This window comes from Pectinophora gossypiella, chromosome 8 (genome assembly GCF_024362695.1).
Source record: "Pectinophora gossypiella chromosome 8, ilPecGoss1.1, whole genome shotgun sequence".
Lineage (NCBI taxonomy): Eukaryota > Metazoa > Arthropoda > Insecta > Lepidoptera > Gelechiidae > Pectinophora > Pectinophora gossypiella.
Window position 1 is genome coordinate 7,772,409 of NC_065411.1, and position 27,191 is coordinate 7,799,599.

The window sequence follows — 27,191 nt, forward strand, 5'->3', positions numbered from 1 at the left end:
TCCATGTTTCATTTATTTTTACCTCTATAGAAACTGCATCTTTATCATAAACAATGGGGAAAATGATCCACTAAAATTTTTTAAAAACCTAGTTATAAAATACTCATAAATAAAATCACATTTCAATACATACATTTTATTTCAAAACAAAAATGGAAATTGCAAAACATCTCCACTGCATAAGGCACTTCCATCTCACCACATATGTTGTCTAGATTTAATGACCACCAACAAGGAATCTAAACACCATCTCTATCTAGAATATACATCAAGATCTTCTCTTTAAATAGTGGCATCTCATTTATTATCAATATTTTTTATGACAAAGCATTTAGGAATATAACCAGATTATAAAGAGTAGAATCTTGTTATATGTTCTTGCAGTGCCTGTTTATCTTCATCTCACGAAAGCACCACAAATTAAGCATCTCAGCCCCAAAAACTAGGCAACTAACATTTATGATATACCTGCAACCTATAGTTATTAGGCGACGATTTACAAAATAGTGTACATAACTAACATGATCCTACACACTAATTATACACTCATTAAAAGTACTAAAAGCCTGATTCTTCACTTGCTGATTGAAGTATCTAATAGCCTATTCAAAACCTACTTTTCTTGAAAATAAGACAATCAGACAATTCATCAGTAAAAGTGGTAAAATTGGCCCTAAACATTACGCATTATTATTATTAAACATTAAAGATAGTTTACAGTTCTGTTTCTGTTACTAACATCACATTTGTTTAAGTTGGAAGTGCTTTAAAAAGCTTTAAATGCTCACTGATGTCCACAGAACTAAGCCTCTTTAGAGATACAAAGCTCAATACTTTACAGATAATGTGTAACTACAAACTAGAGTTAAATAGCATAATAACATGGCTAGTTATTGAACACTCCAGGCAAATTTAATGAGTAATGTATAATATTTATAATGAAATAGAGATGAGAGTAATGCCTATAATATTATTTAAATGAATGACTAGATAAGTTACCATTTGCTCAAGCTTTTTAATACAGCAGGCTTTCTAAAATGGATTTTATAATTGATTTGGCAATATTTTTGATCTTAATAAATAAAACAAAGCATGTTTAGAGCTTTAGTCACATGTCAGTGACAAACAATTTTGGCAGTTCTGTTTCCAGGCGAATGACCCTCACCATTGAAGTTAATCGCCAGTTGTCATAAGGATTAGCATTTTTCGGACTGTATGATTCTGGTGCTACAAACGTACTGTAATAAGAAATGAGCTCATGTGACTGATCACCATCTAAATCTGCTATCATTAGTGATTTCTCCTGATATTCCAAGTCAGGCTGACAAATGGGTAACGGTGCATGAGTGTCAATAGGTCCTCTAACACAGATCTGCACTATATCTGTCTGACTCACATTTACATTATGAGTCTGAAGTTTATCAAATGACACCAAAACTATTCTCTCTGATATATCATGGGCTGTAAAGTTAGCATACTTTATGAAAGATGAGATTGAAGCTACATTTATAGTAGGTCTGTAGTAAAATAGGTCATATGTATTCTTTGGACTCTGATTTTGTACATTGTATCGTACTTCATCAATTTTCAATGCACCCTTGGCCAGGTGTGCACTGTTCCACTGTCATAATTTTAGTACAAATCCTCGAATGGAATTAGCAAAGGCAAAAGAGCTAGGTCTCATGGCATAAACATGGTTTGCAGAATACTCCCAGCTAACATTGGCTGTCCCATTTCTCTCCAATAATAACTTCAAGCTTACTCTGCATGAGTTCGGACATTCACCAGAATTCTCCACAATCAACTTTCCTGGGCCATTTGTAAATATCTCTCGAGTATTGCCAATATTCTTTTTTAAACTTTGGTTTATTCTCTTTGAGACAGCTGAAGTGGATGGCATTCTATTAGCCGATGGATCAAATTTACCTTTCTTCTTAAGTAATATGTCATATGAAATCAAACGTACAGCCTCTGCAGTGCCATTCTTACAGATGTAAGTTATTGTATCAGACTCTGTCAGCAGTTTAACGGACAGGCAGTCATCAATGGTAATGGGATCTCGAATAATATTACCGGTAGCTCCAGAAATTAACAGGAGAGAGTTGTGGTTAGGATTTGGGATTACAGTGGCTACAGTCAGTAGGTCATTCACTTTGTCCTGATCCATATCTTTCATCTTTATAGGAAAGTCTATTGTTGCAATGTTGTTGAACATCTTGTCATGTTTATGGTAGTACCAATAGTATGTACCAGACAATGGATTCAAAGCAGCTAATAATCCTTCTGATCCTGACACTATGCAGTCTTTTTGCTTGTCCTTATTAACATCAATGAGGTGACAGTTGATCTCTGTGGGAATCCTGCTCTCCCTGGTGTACCAGCCGACTTTCCCTGAGTTTCCAACAATGAGTAGCACCCCATTAACATTCTCGTCACTATTCTTTTCCTGCAATCTCATGTGGTTACCTCGGTATATAAAGATCAGATTTTTTGTGTTCGGTAGGGCGCCATCTACGACTTGGACAGCTCCAGACAGTTCTATTTCCTCGTACGGAAGCTCCCAGCTAGTGGTTTTGTCTTGAAATTCATTGTTGGCACAGCTACCGACGTCAGAACATGGTATGCCCCACAGAAATATAACCACGGTGAACACGCACATTAGAATAGACGCGACGAAAGCGCAGCGTCGCGGGAAAGACATCTTATTGGAGATATCCGACTGTAGGAAACTTACGTTATCCATTGTACTTTCGACCGTGTTCACGTTAGTGTTAAACTCGTCCATGTCGCTCATGCTATAGTTCTTGGATGACTGCAGGCCACTGTTGAAGTCCAAATTGTTACAACTGTCCGTAGCTTTGATATGCGCTGCATTTTCTAACTTGTGGTCATCTTCGGACTCGGAATCTGACAGAATTTGTTTGAGCGGTGCGTATGTGCCACCGTTACCATTCGTTGACATGGCTTTTATACTTTCAAAAAAGTAATATGTAGGGTTTACATTGCTCTTGCTAAAATAACACTGTAATGGCTAATTTTAATCAAGATATAAATAAAATCAATAAAATATCAACAAACCGCAACTGTCAGACGAGCGGTTTGTTTTTTTTCTTTCGCCCTTTTAAGAAACAGGCTAAGATCATGAGACCATGCTGCCTACTCATTAGTGAACGAACGATTTGATTTGTTTGACGTCAGATTTACTTACTAGGGATGCTGAGGGCGTTCTCACACTACTCTAATTCTTATCCGATCCGTCAAATGACCTGAGGCCGGATCCGAACAAGATTACTTCCGTAGTACATCCGTCATCCCATACCTATATTTAAGTAACGACTATTATACGTCCGTCATTCTAGGACTCTATAGGGTAAGAATCGAATGTAGTGCGAAATCTTACAAAGCGCGCAGCGCATGTTATATCGAGGCCTTCGAGTGTCGCGAGAGCAGCGATATATTTGATAATACAGTCAAACTCATGATCGATTATTCGGCAAGCGACACGAAACATTAAAAAATAGGGTAAAAAATATTTATGATCTAGCAACATTTAACTTCAAGTTAGTCTTTAGATAGAGGGCAGACAGGACGTGGTGGCCAAAAAGAACAATAGTATTTTCAGGAGTTATTTGTATCTGAAAATAGTGACTTCTATGCTGCAGCAGTCGGTTAGTTGAATATATTGGAATAGAAGCGCTCTATGACAAACAATATTACTACGTATGTATAGAAGGGATCATACTCCCCAGCAATGATTGGCAAGATTGATGAACTCCGTAGCAAATTGTCTTCTGGAAATTTGCGGCTTTGCCCACCCCAATAGGGAGGAAGCTTAATTTTTATCAATTATCTATTATTACTACTCTCAGTACAGGCACAAGTTCAAAAATAAAATGCAACATTACTTTATGCAGAATGTATAATTGTTTTTGTTGTATATAAATTACTTGCAGTTCTTTTGATACATTAGTCTACAAACATTTAAACACATTTTCTATTATGTCACACTTATTTAGATTGGGTGCTTGTCCCTTACAAAATGGTAGGTATAAAAATAAGTTTTAACATAAATTCATCCAGTGCTTATTAATATGATAGGTATGGATGCAAGGAAATACAATTCCATTTTGAGGCTGATTCTCATTGCGATGGAGCACATTACCGGCATTCTTCAGATAGTAGACTTTAGACCATGCGTTTCGTACACTAACATCGATTTTTATACGTCTCGCGTGATACTCGCAGCGAAGAGCTAAATTCTCATTACAAGAAACCATTTATGCTACCAGGGTAATCTATGCAGTAATTGGCACACTATATGCATGATTACAATTCTGGATTGATTTTGTAATTATCTTATTTTTGGAGTTGATAATGAAGTTGCCATTCATGCAGAGCCAAAATAGTACAGATTAATCTGCAGATACTGTAGGTATTATATATTCTAATTGAGATTATTCAAGGTACACAATTGCTACATTAGTGAAACTCACTAGCCATTACCCTCCTACAGCTAACTATACCAAACCATTACATGGTGTGCCACCCAACATATCAATATCCACTATGCTAATCATTACAGTTACTAAATAAATAGAAAACAAAAACAAAAAATATTTACATGTTCAGCCTCAAAAATACTTTCAATTTATAAACATCCGACATGGATCACTATTATGATTGCTAATGATTTGATGGCACTTCTTTTATAACTATCGGCAGGTAGAAAACTTGAAGAACAGGGCGACCAAGGTCGAGCTAAACTTAATGGATAGGAATTAGGAACAAAAGTAAATATTATATCATTCTTACAGAGTAATCCTAATTTATCGAGCAATAAATAAATAAAAATATAGGTTTCTTTTAACATAGTGTGATGTTTACTTAAAACAATAGACAAGATTAGGCATTAGTGAACAATTTTTCTAAAATAATATCAGTAGGAAAGGTTTGCATATATACGTACATGCTTAGAAGGTGTAATCAAACCGTTAAATTATATAACGGAACAGTATGCAGGCATTACGACAGGTAGACACACAAAGAATCAGTCTTGCATTGTTTCTCGAACTTTATATACAGACAGAATGACTTAAAAAAATAAGCTGCATAAACATTTCACTAAATACCATAGTTGAGTCCCATATTCAATAATTACAATAATACAGTTATAATTTAACTATTATAAATTAATATTTGTTAGTTGGTAGATACATCCTAACTGAAAAGGAACCGGCCCTTTCTCTAGCATCCTGTACTAGATTACATACAATGCTCCATTTGTACAAAGTATACAATATTATGATAATGTCATACAACTCTTGAGACCGTCTACTTTTGACTTAATAGAGGTAATATAAGCGCATAATTTAGACCAAATTCTTCTATACTTATGGTAAATAATGGCAGTTCTAATGAATGAAATACTCATGATCTCAGGAGCTCTATCATAACAAAAGTATAGCTAATCTAATTCTGTACATCGCCAATAACATAGGAATCTCTTTATGAAATTAATATTTTCCTAATACTTTCACTAGGCATCGATAGACGCGATTGAACTAAATAAATAACTACCTACACAGATCCGAGCGTTAGATTGAGTAAGGGTACTCCCCGAGATAATCTATGAGAATGGAGGGTAACGGGAGGTGCCTGTGTTTGGGTGCACACTGGATTTTTGGCGTTAGAGGGTTAGAGTCGAGGGCTTTGTGGATTGCTAAGCGCGCGGAGTGTTTTAAGGAGGGCGGGTCTTTCCTGAGAGGTGAGCGGAGGAGGACGGGGGAATGAGGACAGCCCTCCTTGTCGACCCACACGGTGCCGGCAGCGCCGCGGCAGCCCAGCCGCATGTAGTGCAGCACCAGTTCTATGACGCACCTGAACCGCGGCATGTACCTCGCCAGCGGTCGATCACAATCTAACCTGTAACAATACAAATGTTCATATTAATACAACTTGCTTCTACAAACTATACACAAATAGGCCATAGTCCAATCATAGAGCTAGTTGACAAACATTACTAATCTATTCTACTCGGAAAAAAACAAGTTTCATCACTGTTTTCCTATACCATTAAGCACGTGATTTAAAATACATATATAAGCATCCGATATGCACTATGACATAATAATTAGGTAGGTAGCTACATGTATATTTATTTATTATAGTTATCTGTGAGACAAAGCGACGCGATGTCGTTAAACACGCATAATAGTTTACTAGTAAATGATTTCATGTATAAAGCAGAATTCTGATGCAATATAATTACGCGGCCGGCATACAAGTAATCATACGCTTCACTGAGTAGATATTAGCAGAATTGCGAGTTCCAAGTAAAGTATGAATAATTACCACTGTAGTTATAGACAGGAATGTATTTGAGTGATTTAAAAATACAAGAACAAATTACTTTATAAGTTGGTTCACTTCTCAGAACAAAGACTATAGAGCTAATTCAGATGTTGAATATGCTTTGTTTTCAAATGTACTTATGTATTTTTTCCTAAATACAAGTTTATATTGCATAAATAAAGCATCACTTTATTCTAGGAAGTAACACATTTATAGGAAGACTTAATAATAAATAAACCCACACACAATGCAGTCTTTCATTACAGATAGTATTATTATGGTTTCATTAGAAATACATATTTTTTCCTACTTCACAAGGAAGGATATCTTTGCCTAAGCAAATTAGCTTATGAACAAGTGGGCTTTAATTTTTTTATAAAAGTATTTAAGATTTCTTACCTAAAGTACCCTTGTTCGTAGTGTAGTCGCACAGACGTGGGCCCTCGCTCTGTCTGCACTGACAACGAGAATATAAAGTTCCTATCGCCAGAGTCGCGTATCACGAATTCACCCACGCGAGCTTCTTTTAAGAGATTACGTGCACCCTGTAAAAGAAGAAAACAATAGTTAATATTTTATTCAAGAGACAATGCACTATATAATCGTAAACAAAGAAACTTGATATTGTTATTTATTACTTGATAACCAAACTAGATGTGTGATGACTGTGCTAATATTTCTGAATATGTATGAAACTATATAATTTATATTCTTTACAAGATGTAATATACAAAGATGTTATACATAAGTAGCACCTATAGTATCAACATACCTGCCAATCTAGATTCCCATAGTACCACCCAGAGAGCCGTAGCACTCTGAGGGTGTCAGCTAACCGCCTGAGTTCGTCATTGCATTGTGGGGGTAGGACAGGAGACAGGGGGGCGTACTGAGAGAGGTATGTAGGTTGTGCTGTGCACTGCGGCGTGATGGGGCCGCACCAGGGCGAAATAGGAAGGCACCAATGAGGCACTGAAGCAACCTTGCCGCCGGGAGCCACAGTAACCCTCAGCTCGTGCCGGCAGTTGGGGCATGCCACGTCTGCAGACCAGGTGCTCAATGGTACACCCACCGCCACACACGAGTCTGGAAAGAGGAGGGAATATCATTAGTACAACTATTATGTTATATTCTCATCATTGTTGTATTAAGAGTACTTTTAATACAATGCTGAAATAAATATTTTGATTATACCAATAAACATAAACCTACAAAAACCTATAAAATGTAAATTATGTTGTTAAATCATCACTAATTTTGAACTCTGTAAACCAAAGCTAAATCTGTGTACTAAGTTTCAGTGAAATTGGTATTTCAAATCAACAACATTTAAGAATTCTTGGAAGTATAATTTCAAGGCTGACTTTAACCAATATAATTCCCTTGTCTTTTAAAAAAATATACCTACTGTGTTTATAGTTACAGTATAAATTCCAAGTATTCAATTATCATGTGAATATTTTTGGAATTGTGCCAGATATACAGCAACAAGCAGATAGTATGTGTTATGTTCACACAGAGATAAATATTAATGTACTACAAATAATAATTATCACTTGTTTTTTTGTTTTTGTGGTTGATGATGGTAACTATCCCAGTTGTAAGATGTATTATGATGTTTCTATTTAGCATTTTTAACACAAATATTCTATATCTCCCTATCCATCCATAGGGAAGGCCTGTGCCCCAGCAGTGGGGACATTAATGGGCTGATGATGATGATGACACAAATATTCTATAAAACTTATTTAACTTCCCACATGTCTGTTCACAATGCCACACTAACGAAGTCGAAGTAGTTAATATTATAATAGCTTACTACGAAATTCAAAATAATGTTGCAAACAATGTAATAATTATTTCATTGTAAAGACAAAATTCACAAGAAAATTGTTTCTTGTTTATGAATGCAATTAAAATGAAACATTCTGTTTTAATGTTTTTCTTGTGTACAAAGTGAAGTCATCAACACTAACAACATTTGATGGTCAAGGACACCTCTAAAATATTCCAAAATACAAAAGGAATTATTTAAGTGCATCAAATTAAAGACAATACAAAAACAACATCTTCTATTACTAAAAAAAATATTTATGTGTAGTCAGATAAAGATATTCCGGTAGTTTTTTCCATTTTTAAAAAGTAGAAATAATTATTTCAAGTAACTTCTATCAAGTTGTTGGCATTTAGTATTATTTAACCATGTCCATTTTTGAAAGTTACCTACTAAAGTGAAAGTTTTCCTTTCACCAAAATCTGTGTATGGTGTTCTTGCTGCATAGCAACAATGAGATTAGAATGGCTTCCAAAACTTTATGACTTTTAGGTTATACTTATTTGCTATAGTTAAGGTTCTATATATTTTACCATTACATTTGCACATACATATTTATTGAAAGTATAAACTTTAATTTCCTACGCAAAAACTCACTTTGTAAAGGAGTAGGAGGCGCTAACCTCGCAGTCAAAGTCATGTTCAAAGGGGCTAGTGTCGCCTCTCGCCGTTCAAGCAGACACATTGGCCGTCCGTTCTCCGGTGGCGTAGCTCGCGACCCACCAGCCTTGTCGTCTGAGGCCACGGTTTCAAAATTTCCACACAAAATCAACACACACAACACTAACTCCTACACAAGGCTTTATTGCATCAACAGCCATGGGTTTGTAATCACTAAGGCTTGATTTATCACAGAGGTATTCGCCTCCTTCCAGGAAGTCATAAGTATCCAAAAACAATCCAAATCTGTTTGAATTTGATTTATATCCATTCACAATCACTCACTAAACTAAATGTCATTCACACGCGTGTTTTAGTTAGTATATAGTGTTGCAGCGATTAATATATCGAACAATTAATTAAATAACTATTACTCGTCACTGCTACTACGTCCGACTATGCGAAGGCGCGGTTACGGAATGACTTAACACGACATGAGCGGCGAGTGAGCCGAGCGAACGCCGCGCGTCGACACACACTCACGTGTACAAATGGACTATCGTGGAAGCCAAGAGGGGCGGAGGACGAGGCCAAGCGAGAGCATGCGAGCGATATAAAATTTGAATGTACACTGACTTCCCAGAATTCATTCATCGTCTGGATTAAACAAGTTATCTAATCAAAATCGGATCGCAAAGGTAAACAAAGTCTTTATGAGTAGGAACTACCTAGTAATATAGGTACATAATTACTTGGATTAAATATCTAGGTAGGCAGCTACTTATGTGTTTCTCAACAATTAAAATTAAGTAAACAGATAGGTAGGTACCTACATATGTAATATACTGGACTAGGAACGAATAAAAATCATTTTTATCGACGGACTGAAACGCATTCAGCTGCTTATAATAGGTTCCCGAACTTGTCGCAAAAACTGACAGCCATTAAACCGGCGGCAGTCTTTTGATTAGTTGTGTGGCTCTGTCCATCCCATTAGGGATTATTGGATTCAATTTACTTATGTAGGTATGTAATTATGTAGTATTAATAATTGAGTTCATTGAAATATGTACTAACGTGAAATGCTAGATTAGGAAGTAACACCATGCTTATCACCCCATTTCCTAGTAGGTAGGACTTATCAGTGATTCGTATCAGTCATAAGAACTAATAAATTTAGTCAGTTACAAGAAAAGTTATCTGCATGTGATAAGTTCGTCGAACGAACGTCATAGTCCACATGGCAGAATAACTGAGTACCTACGTAGATATTCGTAGAAAGATTCATAACTCTGGGTTTAGATAATGTATGTACGCGAGGCTATTTTCATGTCAGACTCACAAGCTCCTAATCCACTTTGGAAAACGATACATTATACAAGTAAGTATAATAATAGGTACCTAGTTATTACACATAAGCCCACGACTATATCACAATGGCGTAGTCAGTGGTGGATGTACGTACATCCATCAGAAGATGAACTACTTAAGTACCCACACCTCATGGAGCTCTCTGTTAGACCAATATGATAGGTGGTGGGTATTGATGAGTCGCCATCTATGATGGTCGAGGTAACTATGTTAGTGAAAACTGCACTTAAGATAAACCAAGTAGAAGTCCGCTACGGGGTGTCGATCGCTCACATTTAATTTTTTTTATACTGATATGCAATCAAAATAAGCACGATCATTCAAGTTTCGATTCGAAGTCCATTCGTAGGAGAACAAACGTGCTTAGATTTCCTACGTAGGTGCTACGTGCGGCAATAAATTTATACAACGCGCTGATAAAACTTGTACGATATGTGTTCCATTGAAATACCTAGTATAGTACATAATAGTATCCAGTACTAACAGAAATTAGTTTAATCACTATTACCTAATCTGTGATTTAATTGGCAGCTCTAATTTTAAATCACTACGATTACCGCTTAATTTTGTTTTGTAATTTCGGGAAGTTGAGCATTGATCTAACATACATAACGTGAAAACGTGGCTAGTCGTAAAGTACTTACTTACCTAAGTATTTTGCAAACTTGACTTCAAAGTAGAGAAAGTATCTCGGCGCTCCGCGTTCTCGAGAATATAGTTTGTAAGCGGCGACGGCGGCGCCGCGCCACCGGCAATAAGCAATGCAATGCAACAACTCGGTTTTGCAAACAATTCCAAGAATGAAAGTCGTACCTAATAAAATCGTCCATAAAATATTTATACAGGGAGTCCGAAGGTAGCGAATGAAACAAACGTGGAGATATGGCTGTTATGACGAACCAGAAAAATTGTAATTTAGAAGTAGGTAGATACCTACTTACTTGCTTTAGCAAGAAACAGTAGAACAAAAATTGGAGCAGATTTGTAGAAATCGCATTTAAAAAAAGCTGTCATGAGATGATTTTAATTAAGTAGTTTGTTTTTTTTTTCTCAAAATTTTCACAAACTGCTAATGGGAATGCTACTGTTTGATATTTTGAACAAGGTAAGTACCTACCTACTTTTGTAAGGAAATAAATACCTACCTAAGTCTACGACTAAGTACCATAATCCCGTACCTACTACCTACTGACCGATCCCGTTGGGCTTGGGACATATCACATAAATCATATTATTATTATAATCCCTAATTTGCTTAGGACATTTCAGGTTGATCTCCCAATTGCACGAAATTAAGATGACCCGTGTTTTGGAAGGCACATAGAGCATTTGGTCCCGGTTACTAACTTAATGATGTAAGTAAGTAGGCGACTCAATAATAACCCCGACATCAGGGTTGCTCAGATTGGTAATCCACCTCACATCCTAAACGATACGATAAAAGAACGTTTGACTATCCCATATCGTTATATACCTAGTCGTGAGCTTATGATGTGTTAAGTATGGTTCCTTTTTTCAGAACTAGAGTTGAACAAGTTGATTAATGTGTTGGAAACTTTTGAAATACTATTTCCAAAGACCTTCGCAGTTTAATAGCTGTGTCGGATTACTTAAATTGGCAATCGCTAGCGTTTTTGTTCAATCGCCGGCCCGTTTAAAGCGATTGACGTCTTATTCCTGGTAGATCTATTGTTGCGCATGATTTCATTGTCATGTCACGCAGGATAGGAATCATGAAGATCGCAGATTAATACATTCTGACTACCATTTGAGGTTAGAAGCATATTTGGTAAAGCGCTTTAAGTTAAGGTCCTAAACTACCTACAGTTCTGGTGACGATTGTCTGAAAACAAACTAAGTGAAGAAATTAAGTAATATAAAGTACCTATCTATTCATTCGCATACTATTTTCGCAAGTAGATCTTGATAATGTAAAATCATACAGTCATAATTATGTTATTGGCTCCTAAGCCCGAATACATTAATTACTGATACGTACATTCACATACATAAACTCACGCCTATTTCCTAGCGGGTTAAGTAGAGACTATGGAATTCCATTTGCTTCGATCCTTACACACTTCTCTTGCTTCCTCCACATTCATCAATCGTTTCATACACTCACTCTGGTTCAGAGTATATCGTAATGACCCTTTTATAAGGACATCTCCAATTTGGTCAATGCCCAAATACCGATTAATTACCCAGATACCAATAAAGTATCTATTGAGAATAACGTGTTGAATGAAGATAGTAGTGTAGTAGAGTGATGGTAATTGTAGAAATCTATCTACCTGTTGTACAGGAATTTCTTTGTGCAGGTTCGCGTCAAAGTACAATCGTCGTCTGGGCGTATAATACCCCGGGGCTAGGGATTAAGTACTCACCGGAGAGCATCCTCTGACCTATACTGCATCTGTCGATAGCACCTTTCCAACCGGACGACAGACTATTCATTATCGTTACCATAACATTTTGGAGGCAAGAAACCGTTTCTCGTTAACATTTTGTGTAAGTAACTAGTTCCTTGAGTTGAATACTAAGTAGGACTCTACACCAAATATGTTGTAACACCTCTACCATTTCAAGTGCGAGATAGACGGAAAGTCTGGCTCTAGAGTAGGTATTGGGCACATTCCAGTGAATCATTAGTTCAAATCGACAGATACGGCGTATGAACGCAGTTCGTGCGCAGGTGTTCAATTCGCATTGAGTGTGCCATAGAGAGCGATTCCACGTACCGCGATTATATTCGGCGTTCTCGGAACCGCGTACCTACCTGCGATGCGCCCGCGCCGCGCGACTTTCACGCCCGACCATCTGCCGCGTGTCATTCGCCAGTTAATAGTAATAAAACAGCTGTCGGGGATTTGTGAAGGGGACAGTTAGTATATGACTGGCAGTGAATTGTATTGCATCTCAGCATGAATATCACCAAAAAATGACACGATATTTCGTAGGGTATTTTTTAATAGGGTGACTGATAATAAGTATTGTAATTAATTGTAAAAATGTTTATTTTTCATAAGAAATACAGAATACCTACAGATCACCGATAAAAAGTAACAACACGAGAGAATGCAGAAACAGTGTAGACCTATTTTATACCTGCGGCTAAAAGCATCACAATAATGTAGGTAAGTACCCATTTACAATGTGCAAATAGTTCTCATAAATTCGACGTGATTTTACTGTTTAGCATGTTGCAAATTTGCAAGTAGGATTTCGCAGAAGCTTTCATTGGCAGACATTCTAAGTACCTACCTACCTACAGTTTGTATCCTATTTCCCGCATAAATCGGCCTCGATGTGCGACATAGGAACCTGAACGCAGAATACACTATGAAATTCCCGATCGTAAAATTCTCATATATAGGTTTAAATTTTAAGTACCTAGGTAGGTATTTGGAAAGTGATATGATAACGCTGCGTGATAGATTATAAATCTAATAGAATTCCTGTAGATTCTGTGTAATACGTAAGTATTCAATATCATGAATCATTTGTAATATTTTAACAAATAAGTAAGTAAATAAAACTTGTCAAAAGTACTCTAAACTGGCATAAAGATTTTGTTGAAAGTGGAATAAGCGATAACTGTGGTGTGTCACAGGATCGTACCTAGTAAGTGGAATTCCGTGGTCTCTGCCTACCGCAATGGGAAATAAGCGTGATCGTATGTATGTTTGTAATCGATGACAACATCGCTATTAGGTATCTACCTACTCTACGTAGGTAGTAAAAAACTATCAGAAAATCTATAGTAGGTTCGTACGGTGTTCTATAAAATGAAAATATACCTACCTATTTGAATGTAAGTACTTGTGTGTTATATATAAAACTTTTCCCCCTCGCACAGCGGGCCTTCAAAATCTTCAGTCGAATCAATAGTGAAAAGGAAGACGGGTAGGTGAGGCAAGTCAGGTCGCGGGCTCGCGGCGGGTGTGTTTCTTAGAACGCGGCCCACTTCAATTTCGGCTTCGCGAGTACCGTTGCGTTGTGCTCTGTTCCAAGTACTTCTTTATTTGAACGCGGGAGAACAGCCTTGAATAGATGTTCGTGGAATGGAACGCATTTCGAACCGATGAGTTCCATTTAGAAATTATTGGCGGAACGAATCGATTCTCCGACATGCAATACCAGTAGCTGTTGACGAATTGAAATTATCGATGACGTTCGATAACATTTTCTACTTTTGTTATTTGTTACGAGAATGCTATTCTTTAGGAATGATTACTCTATTTTGTCAAGAGGTGCCTTTCATGCACCGGGTTTAATATTATCATGCGCAATTACAAAAATAAAAATACCTAGTTAGACAAGGGTCCCCAAACTAGGCCACGCCTGTATCTTGGGGAAACAATTAAATATTGCAATTTATCTTATAGTTAGGACGTGAAGAGTAGGTAAAAATTGAAATTGAAATCAATAAAGATATTGAAAATAAAAAAATATATACGTAACTAAAATAAAAATTTAATTCGTTCTATTTTTAAGCAGTAGAAGCATAATCTTTAGGAACATAAGGTTTCAGTTAAAATCGTAGGTACTTACATTGATTTTTATGGCAATACAATATTTAAAGTAAGTAACTTATATGAACTTATATATGTTCTGTGATATTTCATAGGCTATATATGTATGTTTTATGTCATAATAGGATTCATAGAAAGGAAGTTTGAAAAGTCTACTGATTAAGTTACGAAAACTTGACATAATGCGTAGGTATTTACCTACGATTAAAACCGCTCTTTCGGTAGTTCTGTTCAAAGCGCAAACTTTTACCTTTGTCTTGTTGCTAAGACGTTTTCTTGAAATTGCAGCCTGAATGGTGAGTACTTATATCGTTCTAAGAATACACTACAGTCTGTACCTACTTAGAACTTGTCAGATGTCCCGAGTTATTTATATTCTAAACAATTGTGTAAATATGGCTTTGCCAGCGGATATGGATAGGCTATAAATATTGTCGGATGTTCTACCTCTAAGTACGTATACCAACTACTACTGGTTTGGCGAAATCAATACCAACTGTAAAGGTGACCCGGTACCACAGTCTTGTAGTGTGAGAAACCATGTCTTTAAGACCATTAAGTAAGAACACTTTTTAATCTCCATATTCTATCGCTTCGGTTGTAAGGTGGATGACCAACCTCATCAACCCTGGTATCAGGGTTATTATTGCCTCCAAAGGCCCACATGGCACATGTAACGACTACATACTTTAAGTAAACGGGACCAACGCAGCAGCTTAACGTCCCTTCCGAAGCATTGATCATTTCACTTTCGGAAAATCAACCTGTAACGTCCTAACCAAAGCAGGGATCACACAGTGAATTTTGTGATATAACCCCCGGGATACAAACTCGAGACCCCCGGATCATGAGCCCGACGCTCGACTAAACTAGCGGATGCCGTTACATACATACTTTTTAATAAACAGCTGTAAGAGCTAAAATCAATACTGGGCTTGAAATTAATCCCCTTTAATCACTATGCTCTCACCCTCAGAGATATTATTAATTAAAGACTCCAGACAATATAAAGGCGCATGCCTCTGAGTACTATTCCATAGACATAATACAAAGGCTATGTATGCTGTGCGGTTTAGAGCACTAGTTTCCAATTAGTAGCAAGCGTACCTACGTAGCCCTAGGGGAGGCAGCTTTCAAACGTTTGATTTCTAGTTACTTTTCGGTCACTCGACTTTTAGCGTATCAGCTACTATCGGGGCAGACAAAACAAATTTGCAACCACTGTTTTAGAAAATGATCCGGTGACGCGTTGAATAGTAAACACTTCAATCTGAAATATTCATAATTGACTGCTACCTACGAAAAGTAGTAAAAATTGTGACATAAGGTGAGACGATGATTAATAATCGTAATCAGACGATTGTGGAATGATGAATGTAATACGTATGTTTATGACTCACTGATCAGAAGACACAATACTTACTCATTATGATAAACCATAATGGAGCAGGGAGGTATTAGTTATGTTGCTGAATACTTACTTAAGTAGATTTCAAATGTTTCGTACTATCAATTATCACTATCAGACAGTTCAATACAGATTACTTGAATTACTTATATTATATTTCCTGATAGCGGTGGTTGACTCACGGGGACGGTAAGTAAATTAATAGTGGTGCAATTAAATGTTATGTGTAGATAATTAAAATTAAAATGCTTCGTTACAAACTCATATAAAATGTCATCTAAAACTTTACCATAAAAAATATCATCTTGTGATGGATGTACGTTACGGCGATGGTATTATAAATTACGATTACGTTAAAATTGTGTTCTGTTATTTTAAATAAAATATTCATATAATACAATACAATACAAATATATTTTATTGCACCAAAATAAAAGGAAATATTTACAGGACTCTTTACTAGGTACATGGTAAATATGGCCTTATCGCTTAAAGCGATTTCTAATATGAAATTAATAATATTAAACTTTAAACATTTGAAAATACTGTGATAGGTACCTAATATCCATTTCATGGCTTTCCCATCCCTATCAGGTATAACGGATTACGGGCATATTGTAGAGGTTTGTTTGTAGGTACGCTATGTCATGTAGGAAGACCACGATGTGGGCTTTGGGGACTATGGATTCCATTAAAATCAGAATGAGGCTGTAATGTACAGATAGAGGTTCGCTAGCTGAGAGGACTAGCTCTGTAATTAAAACCTTGTTTATGTGTAGAGCCGAATGCAGAGAGACGGTAAAATAAAACTGCTAGGATGTGTGGGGGAAAAGTCTTTGACAGGCGCGGCGCGGAACGTAACCCAGCCTGGATGAAAAATACGCTCTATTTTTTAAATGTTTACTACATACGAGCATGTCAGACATGTCAAGAGCATCGAGTTTGCATGATATTTACACATAAACAGCCTATATATGTCCCACTGCTGGGCACAGGCCTCCCCTCAATCAACCGGAGGGTGTATGGAGCATACTCCACCACGCTGCTCCACTGCGGGTTGGTGGAGGTGTTTTTACGGCTAATAGCCGGGACCAACGGCTTAACGTGCCCTCTGAAGCACGGAATCATCTTATTTTTTGGGACAATCAGGTGATTCAAGCCTGAAAAGTCCTTACCAAACAAAGGACAGTCTCACAAAGTGATTTCGACAATGTCCCCATCGGGAATCGAACCCGGACCTCCAGATCGTGAGCCTAACGCTCTAACCACTAGACCACGGAGGCTGATGATATTTATCATTGAATACTTATTAGTAAAACTAGTTGATATAGGTATATACTTAGTAAAGTAACAGTTCTTAGAATTCTGAAAGTCGTCGTGTACTCGTGTAGTCATTTGGTCGAAGTCCGGACTCCGAACAGAGAAATATATGGTTGTCAGTTACTTGTGATTAAAATATTGCTATGTATTAGGTAATATTTTTAAAATAAATGTGAATACATATCATTCATTCTTTTCAAATAAGGTAGTAGTAGTAAATAGTAAACGGGGGGGGGGGGGGGGGGATGAATTCATACCTACAACTACCTTCCTTCGGTCGTCGGCCCAAAAACACCGGATTTTTTTTCCTATTGTATTGTCATTAATTGGGCGTACTAACAGACTAAGTTGTAAGTAAGTATGTAAACTATGTAGTCATTATAATTGTGTTTAGAACAGTACAAACAAATGACAGACGCGACGTAGAGCCACTCGCTTCACAGATACTCACCGTAGGGAATCTCCGCGACGTTCAGGGACCCCCTGTCAACGCCAGAATTCTACTCAATTATCTATTTCTCGACAGACAGCCCTAACCACTGGTTACGTCACCTCACGCGAAACTCGACTCCGAGAAACGAAGCGACCCGAGAGATCGTGATGATTACATGACTGTGATTTCGTCATCATAACATTATGTGTGTAAATAGTTATACGTATAATATGCGAAACTGCGTCTACTTTCGTCACAGACAAACTGTCGTGACAATGTTACGTAAGAGGGACGTAGTTTGCACTACACTTAGCTTGTCACCAAGCAAGGGCTACTTTGTGACCAAGTGAGTTTAGTGCCCCCATTTGTATAGTGTATAGTGTTTATTTACTTATTTATACTTATTTTGTGGAGCAGCGTGGTGGAGCTCCATACCCACTCCGGTTGATTGAGGGGAGGCCTGTGCCCAGCAGTGGGATGTATATAGGCAGTTTATGTTATGTACGCAATAAAACAGCCACAAGGAACATACAAAGAAAACAAACAGTACAGGTAAGCTTATCTCTAAATATAGGTAGCAACGTTCTTTCTATACATAATGTGATCAATATATCAAGAAACAATTATTTTTACGTATATACCGGGTGTTAGTGACATCGTAACGAAAACTTTGAGGGATGATCCAGACCATGATTCTGAGTTTATATCAAGTAGAATTTTCCTTCGCAAAATTCATGTTTTGTTTTAGTTTTCATAAAAAAATTTCAAACTATACTTTTGCGATGGAAATTTCCACTTAATATTAACTCAGAATAATCAGCTGAATCATCCCCTCGGTATGCTAAACGCTTCGCTATTACATTGTATTTTGGAATAATTATATACCCGAATAATGAGAAAATAGGTAATTACCACGTTAAAGCTGAACAACGCTATCTATATTATTTTTGGCGAACGTAGCCTGGTAAGTCCCTCATTAGACTAAGGCAACGAGTGCATGCTTGCCAACAAACTGCCTCCGCAGTTTAGCGAGAGTATTCTCAAATTCAAATTCAAATTCAAAAATATCTTTATTCAGTAGGTAACATAGTTACACTTTGAATCGTCAATTTTTACATAACGAACGTCTCATCCGCCTAAAACTACTGCAGCTTCTCACAACCTGTATAGCCGGGGAAAAGAAGCTGCAAGAAAAACCTCGGCACAGGGCCCTAGACGTTCTTTAAAAAAAAAAATCTCATGTAAAATACCTCTTTGTAAATAAATAACTCAATAATGTCCGACTGGCTACCAATTTGACCCTTATGTAATATGGTTGAAATTACATAATATGTTTGTCCACGCATTTCTCGAAAACTTTTTAAATTGGATTAAGTATCGTCCAACTTAGGGAATAGCAGTTTAAAAGTTATGGTAAAAAATATAATTAGTATGGAACAATAATAATGAACTCGTCTTTTGTATGAAGGAAGCCCTCATCACCGTTAGAATAGAATAGAATAGAATCTTTATTTGCTACGTGCGTGCGTTTGCGTTTATTTGTTAGTGGGCAACATGTTGCCGTTAGATGTAATTTAATAATATCTATTGCAATAACTTAGTTTTATCAAAATCGGTTTAATAGTTTTCATGATATGGTCCCGCGCAATCCGCACTGGGCCCGCGTGATGGTTTAAGGCCCGATCTCCCTATCCATCCGTAGGGAAGGCCCGTGCCCCGGCAGTGGGGACGTTAATGGGCTGATGATGATGATGATATAGTCAAAAACTGTTATTTAAAAAGAAATTAATAGGAATCTTACATATTACTTATTAAGACCATTGTACTGTGTTCATGCAAATAAACGATCTATCTATCTATCTATCTTGCATTTCGACTATATTAATACAGGCTGAAAGTTCATTTAATACTAGAAGTATTAGTAATGGTTTGAGAGTAAATTAAAGAAATTTGGAAAACGATCAAGGTTGTGAAATTGACAATTACTTTCGCACACCCAGGAAGAGTAAATGACTGATTTCATCACAGCACAAGCTGAGCTATTTCCTTTTGCCGGTATTCGTAATATTTATAATTAAGTACTTACCTAGTTCTTATAGAAAAATGTAAATTGTTACTGGCAATAAATTTATTTTATTCTTATTCTTTTGTCGGTCATATAATAAACGAATTATAAGGCCTGTTATATTCGAGTGTTTCTGATAATACTTCTGTTGTCTTAAGTATGACAAACACGGTGCAGCATTTGCAGGGTTTGGTACCTAAAGAAGGTTTTTAATTGCGCCGACTTCAGAAATAATTCAATAAAATATTATTTCTTACTCTTCTTATCATGGGTTGTGAGGTGCATTACCGACCCCATCAATCATGGTATCAGGGTTACTATTGAGCCGCCATAAGCCCCTGACATGACTCATGTGACGGCTACATTCTTACTTTACTTATATCAAACAGATTTTGAAGACGGTTATTTTTTAAATACTTTTTTATTACTTTCTATGCACTACTGTAAGACAGAGTGATGTTCGCACTTTGGAAACATTCCCGGCAGTAAAGACGCAAAAGTTTGTAAAAAGATCTTTTTCACCCAGCCTTTCGGCAGATAAGATAAGATAGAAAGAATAGGATCAGGGTCGTAGAAAAAACAATTTGGAAAAAGCAGCTAGTGTCCTTACTATTGAAGAGGTCCTTACTATTATTTAAAGAGTGTTTACAACAAGAACATTCGCACTTTGGGAACTTTCCCGGGAACGGTACATGATTACAGAAATATATTTGCATAATATTTAATTATATGAAACGGCGCCAGCGCAGCGCACTTCCGTCACAGATAAACAGTCATGAGATAATATTTATTATAAGTACGTAATATTGACAGAGTATGGTCTGTCACTACGGACAGATACTTGTTGTTCAAAATAAGGACGAAAGAGACAAAAACCAAATATCTGTGCAATGTAGGTAAGGTATCGCCGGACACGGCTTGGATGAGGATGATGATGATGATGATGATGATGATCATGCTGCTTACCATCCCGGGCGCTACAAGCCCTGCCCGCTCTGGCTTACCTAATAGTTGATACAGTTTGCGAAAGGTTTCCCAGTTACAGTTACAGACAATCAAGTTCTTCCACATAACGTACATACGTACTTAATTATTTTTGTTAAATCAAATTGAAACCTTAAAAATCATATTCTACGTAAAATTGGTGATTGAAATATTTTCAAAAATCTTTGATGATATGTATCTTAGAAAGTCTATCAAGCGAGACCTAATTTAGCCTACTTAAAAGTGTAAGTACATAAACACTACCGTAATATAAGTTCTTGGTAGTAAAAATTGACGAAAACTAAAAATGTCGGAGAATTTTACAGAATATTACATAGGCAACACAATTTTTGTTTCAATATTTCATAGTACCTTAAAAAGGTCCGTTTTTTGGTGTTTTTCTGTAAGATTTTACGTACCTATTTTTGAAGCTGGGGGCTATGCAGGCCATATTTCATGCACTATCACTGCGACCTGTAAGAACTATTGTGATCGCAGCCTTATAGCCTTACAGTTCACCTGAAAGCTTTACGTACTCTAAGGTAGGTACGTACTTTACCGACCTTTCCTTAATTACTTAAAGGTTCAATATTAATTGCAGCAACACGGGTCAGAGAACTGTATTTTCCCTTTGTCCTTACCAATTTCCAGATACAACTTTAATTACCTGTTAAAAACCCCCAGTGGTAACAGGTACTGAGAAAAATCATAACAGTATAACCACACGACGCAGTAAGCAAGTGCGAGTGTACTAATTACTGAATCATTTACTGTGAAAAATATGTTTCACTGTCTTGTACCTACTGCAGCGTAATTTTTCTGCTCCGCAATCTTTTCGCTTTTCTAACTTTCTAGCTTTTTCTTCTTGGACGAGCGCTATATTTAAAATTTGAATTTGTCTCCTATGCTATTTTGTCCTATTCAATCAAAATACGAGTATATTCGTCGTGTTTGGTCGACTAAATGCTTCTACTTTAACAAATCAAATATATCAAGCAGGTAAATACTTTAATAATTAAAACACATAATAACGGTTTTAATTATGATAATAACCGCGTAAACTTAAAACAATGTATAAATACTTTAATGCCGTAATATTATGTTGTTGTGCATTGTTATTTAGTTGTTCATTGTTAAGTTATGCTTTGTTTGTACTTTTTTAATTCTAAAGGCCCCGGAGCAGAGCAGGAACGACAAGTTATCAAAGACAATCTATAGCCACTTCTGATAGTATTTCATGATAAGTTTTGGATAGGTAGGACCTTTTGACGACCTACGTCGTCACTTTCTATGAATGTCACTTGTCATGTGACCTAGTCAGAAATGACCTAAAAAGAAAGTGATATCCATAGAAAGTGACCTAGGTCGCCAAAAGGGTAGGACGGTACCTACGTGGTTTAGTTGTTAACAAATGATGGCCCAATTAAATATTGGTATACCTTGTTAGTCTTACTCAGGGTAAATTGTACTACAATTATAAATGTACCTGAAGAGGTACTTTATAAGAAATATCTAAATAAACGTGTATTATTCTCATTATGCTCTGAGGTAAATGCAATGTGGGATGTCCCCTATTGATGTATGACGATCAAGTGCTAAAGACGGATAGTCTAGTAAAAAGTGCAATCATAACTTATTGTCAGCTCTTTGGTAGAACTATGTACTTACCTAATTATCTCATTATGTTTCTTTCCTTGTCAAGAAACAGTTTCTACGAAAGAAAAGCTCTAAAAATACCATACAAAACGGAAGTTAAAATACCAACAAGTATTTAAGAGTTCTTAAAACTGTGACGAAGTATTTTAGGTGTTTCATAAAATGCGGTACTAGGAACGGCCGCGTCATTATAGAGTTCAAATAATCACTTTCTAGAAATAGGCTTCGGCTTCGAACCTGAGTCACCTCGGCTCTTTGTTTTATTTACAGTCGCCCTTGAGGTTATTAATCGCTTCACTGTAAAAATAAATAAGTACTTCTTCAAAATAACCGCACAAGTAAAAATAGACGTGTGAATAATGCACTAATAGGGAGTGTTTGGAACTGTAAGAAAGAAGTTTTCACTTTTACCTGACTCATCTGTTTCAGGATTCTATATTTTTAGCATAATTTTAAGTGCACATTAATAATTTGTAACTTAATATAATTGTATTTTCAAAAATCAGAATGTACCTATATTCTTTGACGTTTTAAATAAATGTAAAAGTAACGTTTACAACAAATTATAATGTTAATATTACTGTAGTAGGTCGGGACTTAGTTTGCATTATTGATTATCTAACTGTGTACTTACCTACGATGGCAACAATTCGTCGAAGCATGCCGGTATCATGTACATTTACCAGAAATCTGAATTGCTATTAGGTAGTCGTGTGTAACTGAATTCTGAGAAAATGTAAAACAATCATTAGTTTTTCACGCAAACCAGTAGGTATTTAGTACCTACCTGGAAATGCATTGAAACGATGCATTCAGCTGTAAATAATAATTTACTAACTTTTAATGCGAACAATGACTACCTATCTAGAGTCTTTTATAAGTCCTGATTATCGAGGTTCATTATATTAGGTACCTATATTATAGTCCGGGGTAATACGTTTCTAATTAAATTGTCTGATTTTAAAACACAACAACTAATTAGAACATAAAGTTTCTTAACAGAACATAAAATAGCTCACGACTATATCCCAATTGGGGTAGTCAGTATATCCATCGCAAGATGAACTTTTATTATTAAATATTACACAAAGGAAGATCACATAGACCTAAATACCTATAAGTAGTTAGTGTTACGAAGTGATTGTAAATGAATCATTTTAATCGTGAATTTCTTGTGTATAAATGCGCGTGTTTCATTTTACATAAATATAAATAAGTACCTATTTACGTCCTTTAACAAGGCTTAACTTTTGCAACCGTGGAGGATTATGAATAGAAGCATACCCAGTATCTGGTTATAGTCTAATGTCCCGTTTGCGTGAGAGGACACTAACAGCCCTAGGTTTGCATAAATTAGTATTTTATTGTCCTATTCTAAGAGACATAGAAAACAAATGTTACAGCAGAAATAAAGCTTGTTTATGTGACTTTGTTTAATTTTATAGTTTCTCGGTAACTGTAAATTGCGCTCACAATGGAAATACCAGTACACTTCTCTGAAATTGTTCACAATCAATATGAATTTATTTACTTGTAGTTTCGTGCATGAAATAAGTGAAATTGACGAATTTAAAAACTGACTATTTAGCGAAAATGACTAATTAACGAAACTGTCGAGTAGATAAGTAATTCAAAATTTCAATGATTTGGGAAACTGTTATTTACGACATTAAAAACCGTTATAACTCCCCTATATTTTTGACGATTCACTTAACAATACGAGTACATTAGTAAGAAAAGGGGACCCGGTGTCCAATACTAGAGTTTTATTTTTATTGAGGGAATACGAGGAGCAGATGTATCATACATTGAAACGTGTAATAAATTTGTAAGCGCTAAACATAAACACAAAGGTGATAGCTGCCTGACTGGTACTACACTAGGCTATATTAACAAGCTTAGGTATACAGTAATAGTATCATGGTTGGCAGTTTATAGCACATAGCCCATAGTGTGTAGATTGCTGCCTGCTATACGATCCTGTTGGGAATCTGAATCTAATCTCCTCTGTTTATAGCACAACTTCCAATCAAAATCGCAACGGTGCATTTGAGCGCTTATTACCTTCTCACTATTACCCTGGAAATTCCAACTACAAAAAATAAGATGCTTTTATATAAAAGATACTTACTACTACTTAGTTACTTACTTATTATAATCATAAATTAAGGTACCTATCTTGTGTAACTAGAGTTCTAATATAAATTTTAATTTTCATGAAAGTTTACTGCTTTTTATTCTTATTTTCAGTTCTATACGTTTCAGGCTTAAATCACTTGATTGTCTGAAAAATAAGATGATTACGAGTAAGCCGTTGGTCCCGGCTATTAGCCGCTAAAACACCTTCACCAACTCGCAGTGGAGCAGCGTGGCGGAGTATGTTCCATACCCCCTCCGGTTACTTAATCAACATTGAGGGGAGGCCTGTGCCCAGCAGTGGAACGTATATAGGCTGATTATATATATTTTTGTGATACTTTTGCGACGGAAAATTTCTCTTGATATCAATTCAGAATCATGGTGTGAATCATCCCTCAAAGTTTTCGTTACGATTTCACTATATGTATAATGTATGCGTGTGATAATCTCTAGTTAACAGTCGCATGTACTGTGTGTCCGAGGCTGTCCAGTATTACAACTTAGTCCATAAAACCTTAGTAACCGGAGCCGCACTATCTTGGATCACGAGACGGTAGATAAACAAACATTATTTATTGCTAATTGGCTGTGCACCGACCGTTACATTCAGCCAGTCCATTTTGTAACGGTTCGTTTGTATGCAGCCCTGTATAAACGACCTCTATTGAACTAGTTTTATTTAAAGAGGTGCTAGGTAAAAATAAAGATTTTCTCCGAATTTCTTAGCGTGGGTGTTGGAAAAGTATCACCAATGTTTTAGTTCATTTTTATAGACCCTATCGAGTGTTACAATGTATAGAAATATTGCATCCTATATCTTGAGTCTGAACGTCAAAAATTCTTATTTTATTTGAGTGAGGGTTGGTTCTCCTAATTTGTACCTATTTAAGGAATATACAATTTTCTAAATGTTATATTGCCTTTGTTCAAGTTCTATCTGGAAGCATAGAATAAGGAATAGGTTTTCAATACTATGTACAGAACGGCAACTCTCCGCTCTCTACCAGCGGCTGAGCTAGGTTTACCTCACTCCCCTCGGTCTTACCTTAGTCTTCACTTGTATGGCGTCAGACGTCACACACACAGATGCGCGTGTACGATAACGTTAATGTGTAGTGTCTATCTAAAACGAGGTGTTTTGGTGTGCTGTAGGTATAACTTTGTAAGTTGAAGAACTAAACACCCAAAGCTACGACATGGATAAATGTTGTACAGTCTATTCCTTGAGTTTTTAAATCTTCATCTAGAAGTACCTATTGCGTCAGAGCGTTTAGAAGTTTAACTGCCTGTGGTGCCTTAATGGGCGCGTTTCGTGTAGGTAGTTGAACACTCCCATCATGTAGGGAGCGCCGGCGCCGCGACTCGTGCGCAGATATCATCGCGTTTGGGCACGGACTAAGTAGTGGTCTAAAAGTTTTTATTTTATTTGAAGTTTTTTGTTCATGTTGTCTACTACTTCCTCAACAATTAATCGTGGAGGATGGGAGTGAGGTTTTCTCTTTCCACTTTTCAGTGCTCTCACCCTCAGCCAACGAGTCGTTCTTATCTGTATACGTGCGATTCCCTTAGTCTTGATTTGTCTGTAGTCATAATTACGTCCCACTGGGCACAGGTCAACCAGAGGGAGTATGGAGCGAACTCCACCACGCTGTAATCATCAAACAATGTGTGGCTGTAAATCACCATAGTTGTCGTTCTATACATAACCTCACAAAACCCATATTTCCAAAAACAATATTTATATAAACTCACACCTATTTCCCATCGGGCAAGCAGGAACTTTTTTCATTTGCTTCAATCCAAACAATTGACAATTGCATTTGGATTTCAAAAGAAAATTGAAAGGACACACGTTCAAAACATTTTTCTGAAACAACACGAGTCAGGAGTAAGAAGTCCCTGAGTACGCGTCTGTGGACCTCATTGAAAGAATTCCATAATGGTCCCCAGTAGAAAGATACAAAGATTCTTGATAGCCGAAACCCGACGAAACGTGCCTCTACTGAAACACGGACGTGCAATGTTAAATGTTTAGATTGACCCCAATCCTACAATTGAAAAGCTGAGCGAAAAAATAAGACTGATTTCAATATTTTTAGCTCTTCTAAGAATGAATGAGAATGACGTGTGTCAGGAAAGACATTTCGCTGGAATCGGATAATTTGAAACGCCATTTTATTCAAGCAGGATTTTTATCACGTTTTAGCGTAGGATGCTCCATTTTAGGTCTAAGTCGAGTCAATAAAGTTAGCGAGACTAATATTAGTATGGAATTCTCCCTATCCGTTGGACACCTCTCTCATCCGCCGCTGTATAAGTATCGGTATGCAATAAATGCTCGCTCAGAAAACTTTAGCAATAATCGACCGGATTCGATGTAAAAGTTTATCCGAGCAACCTTCGCCCGTGGTTCCGAGAAGAGTCGACCGGTTGGTTGGCTGAATGTCTGCGCCCGCGCCGGTTCCCGGAAAACGACCGCGGCCGTTTCGATTTTT

General features: G+C 36.7%; 2 protein-coding genes across 3 annotated transcripts in view; both read right to left on the reverse strand.

Annotated features, from left to right (window-relative positions):
* Nucleotides 1-1,471: 1,471 nt before the first annotated feature.
* Nucleotides 1,472-3,118, reverse strand: LOC126368926 (protein FAM234A). Its single transcript, XM_050013171.1, has one exon. The coding sequence runs from the start codon at nt 2,960-2,962 to the stop codon at nt 1,625-1,627; it is 1,338 nt and encodes a 445-aa protein (XP_049869128.1). The 5' UTR covers nt 2,963-3,118; the 3' UTR covers nt 1,472-1,624.
* Nucleotides 3,119-3,901: 783 nt separating this feature from the next.
* Nucleotides 3,902-27,191, reverse strand: part of LOC126368967 (suppressor of cytokine signaling 2-like) — a 28,811-nt gene continuing 5,521 nt past the window's right edge. Inside the window, exons 1-4 of one of the 2 annotated variants that reach the window (XM_050013234.1) lie at nt 8,783-9,369; nt 7,124-7,437; nt 6,751-6,896; nt 3,902-5,922 (exon numbers count right to left, since the gene is read on the reverse strand). In XM_050013234.1, coding sequence (XP_049869191.1) covers nt 5,595-5,922; nt 6,751-6,896; nt 7,124-7,437; nt 8,783-8,870 — 876 coding nt within the window. In that variant the 5' untranslated portion in view covers nt 8,871-9,369 and the 3' untranslated portion in view covers nt 3,902-5,594. Of the gene's footprint in view, nt 5,923-6,750; nt 6,897-7,123; nt 7,438-8,782; nt 9,370-27,191 lie in introns of those variants that run through there. The other variant, XM_050013235.1, reaches the window with a different exon arrangement.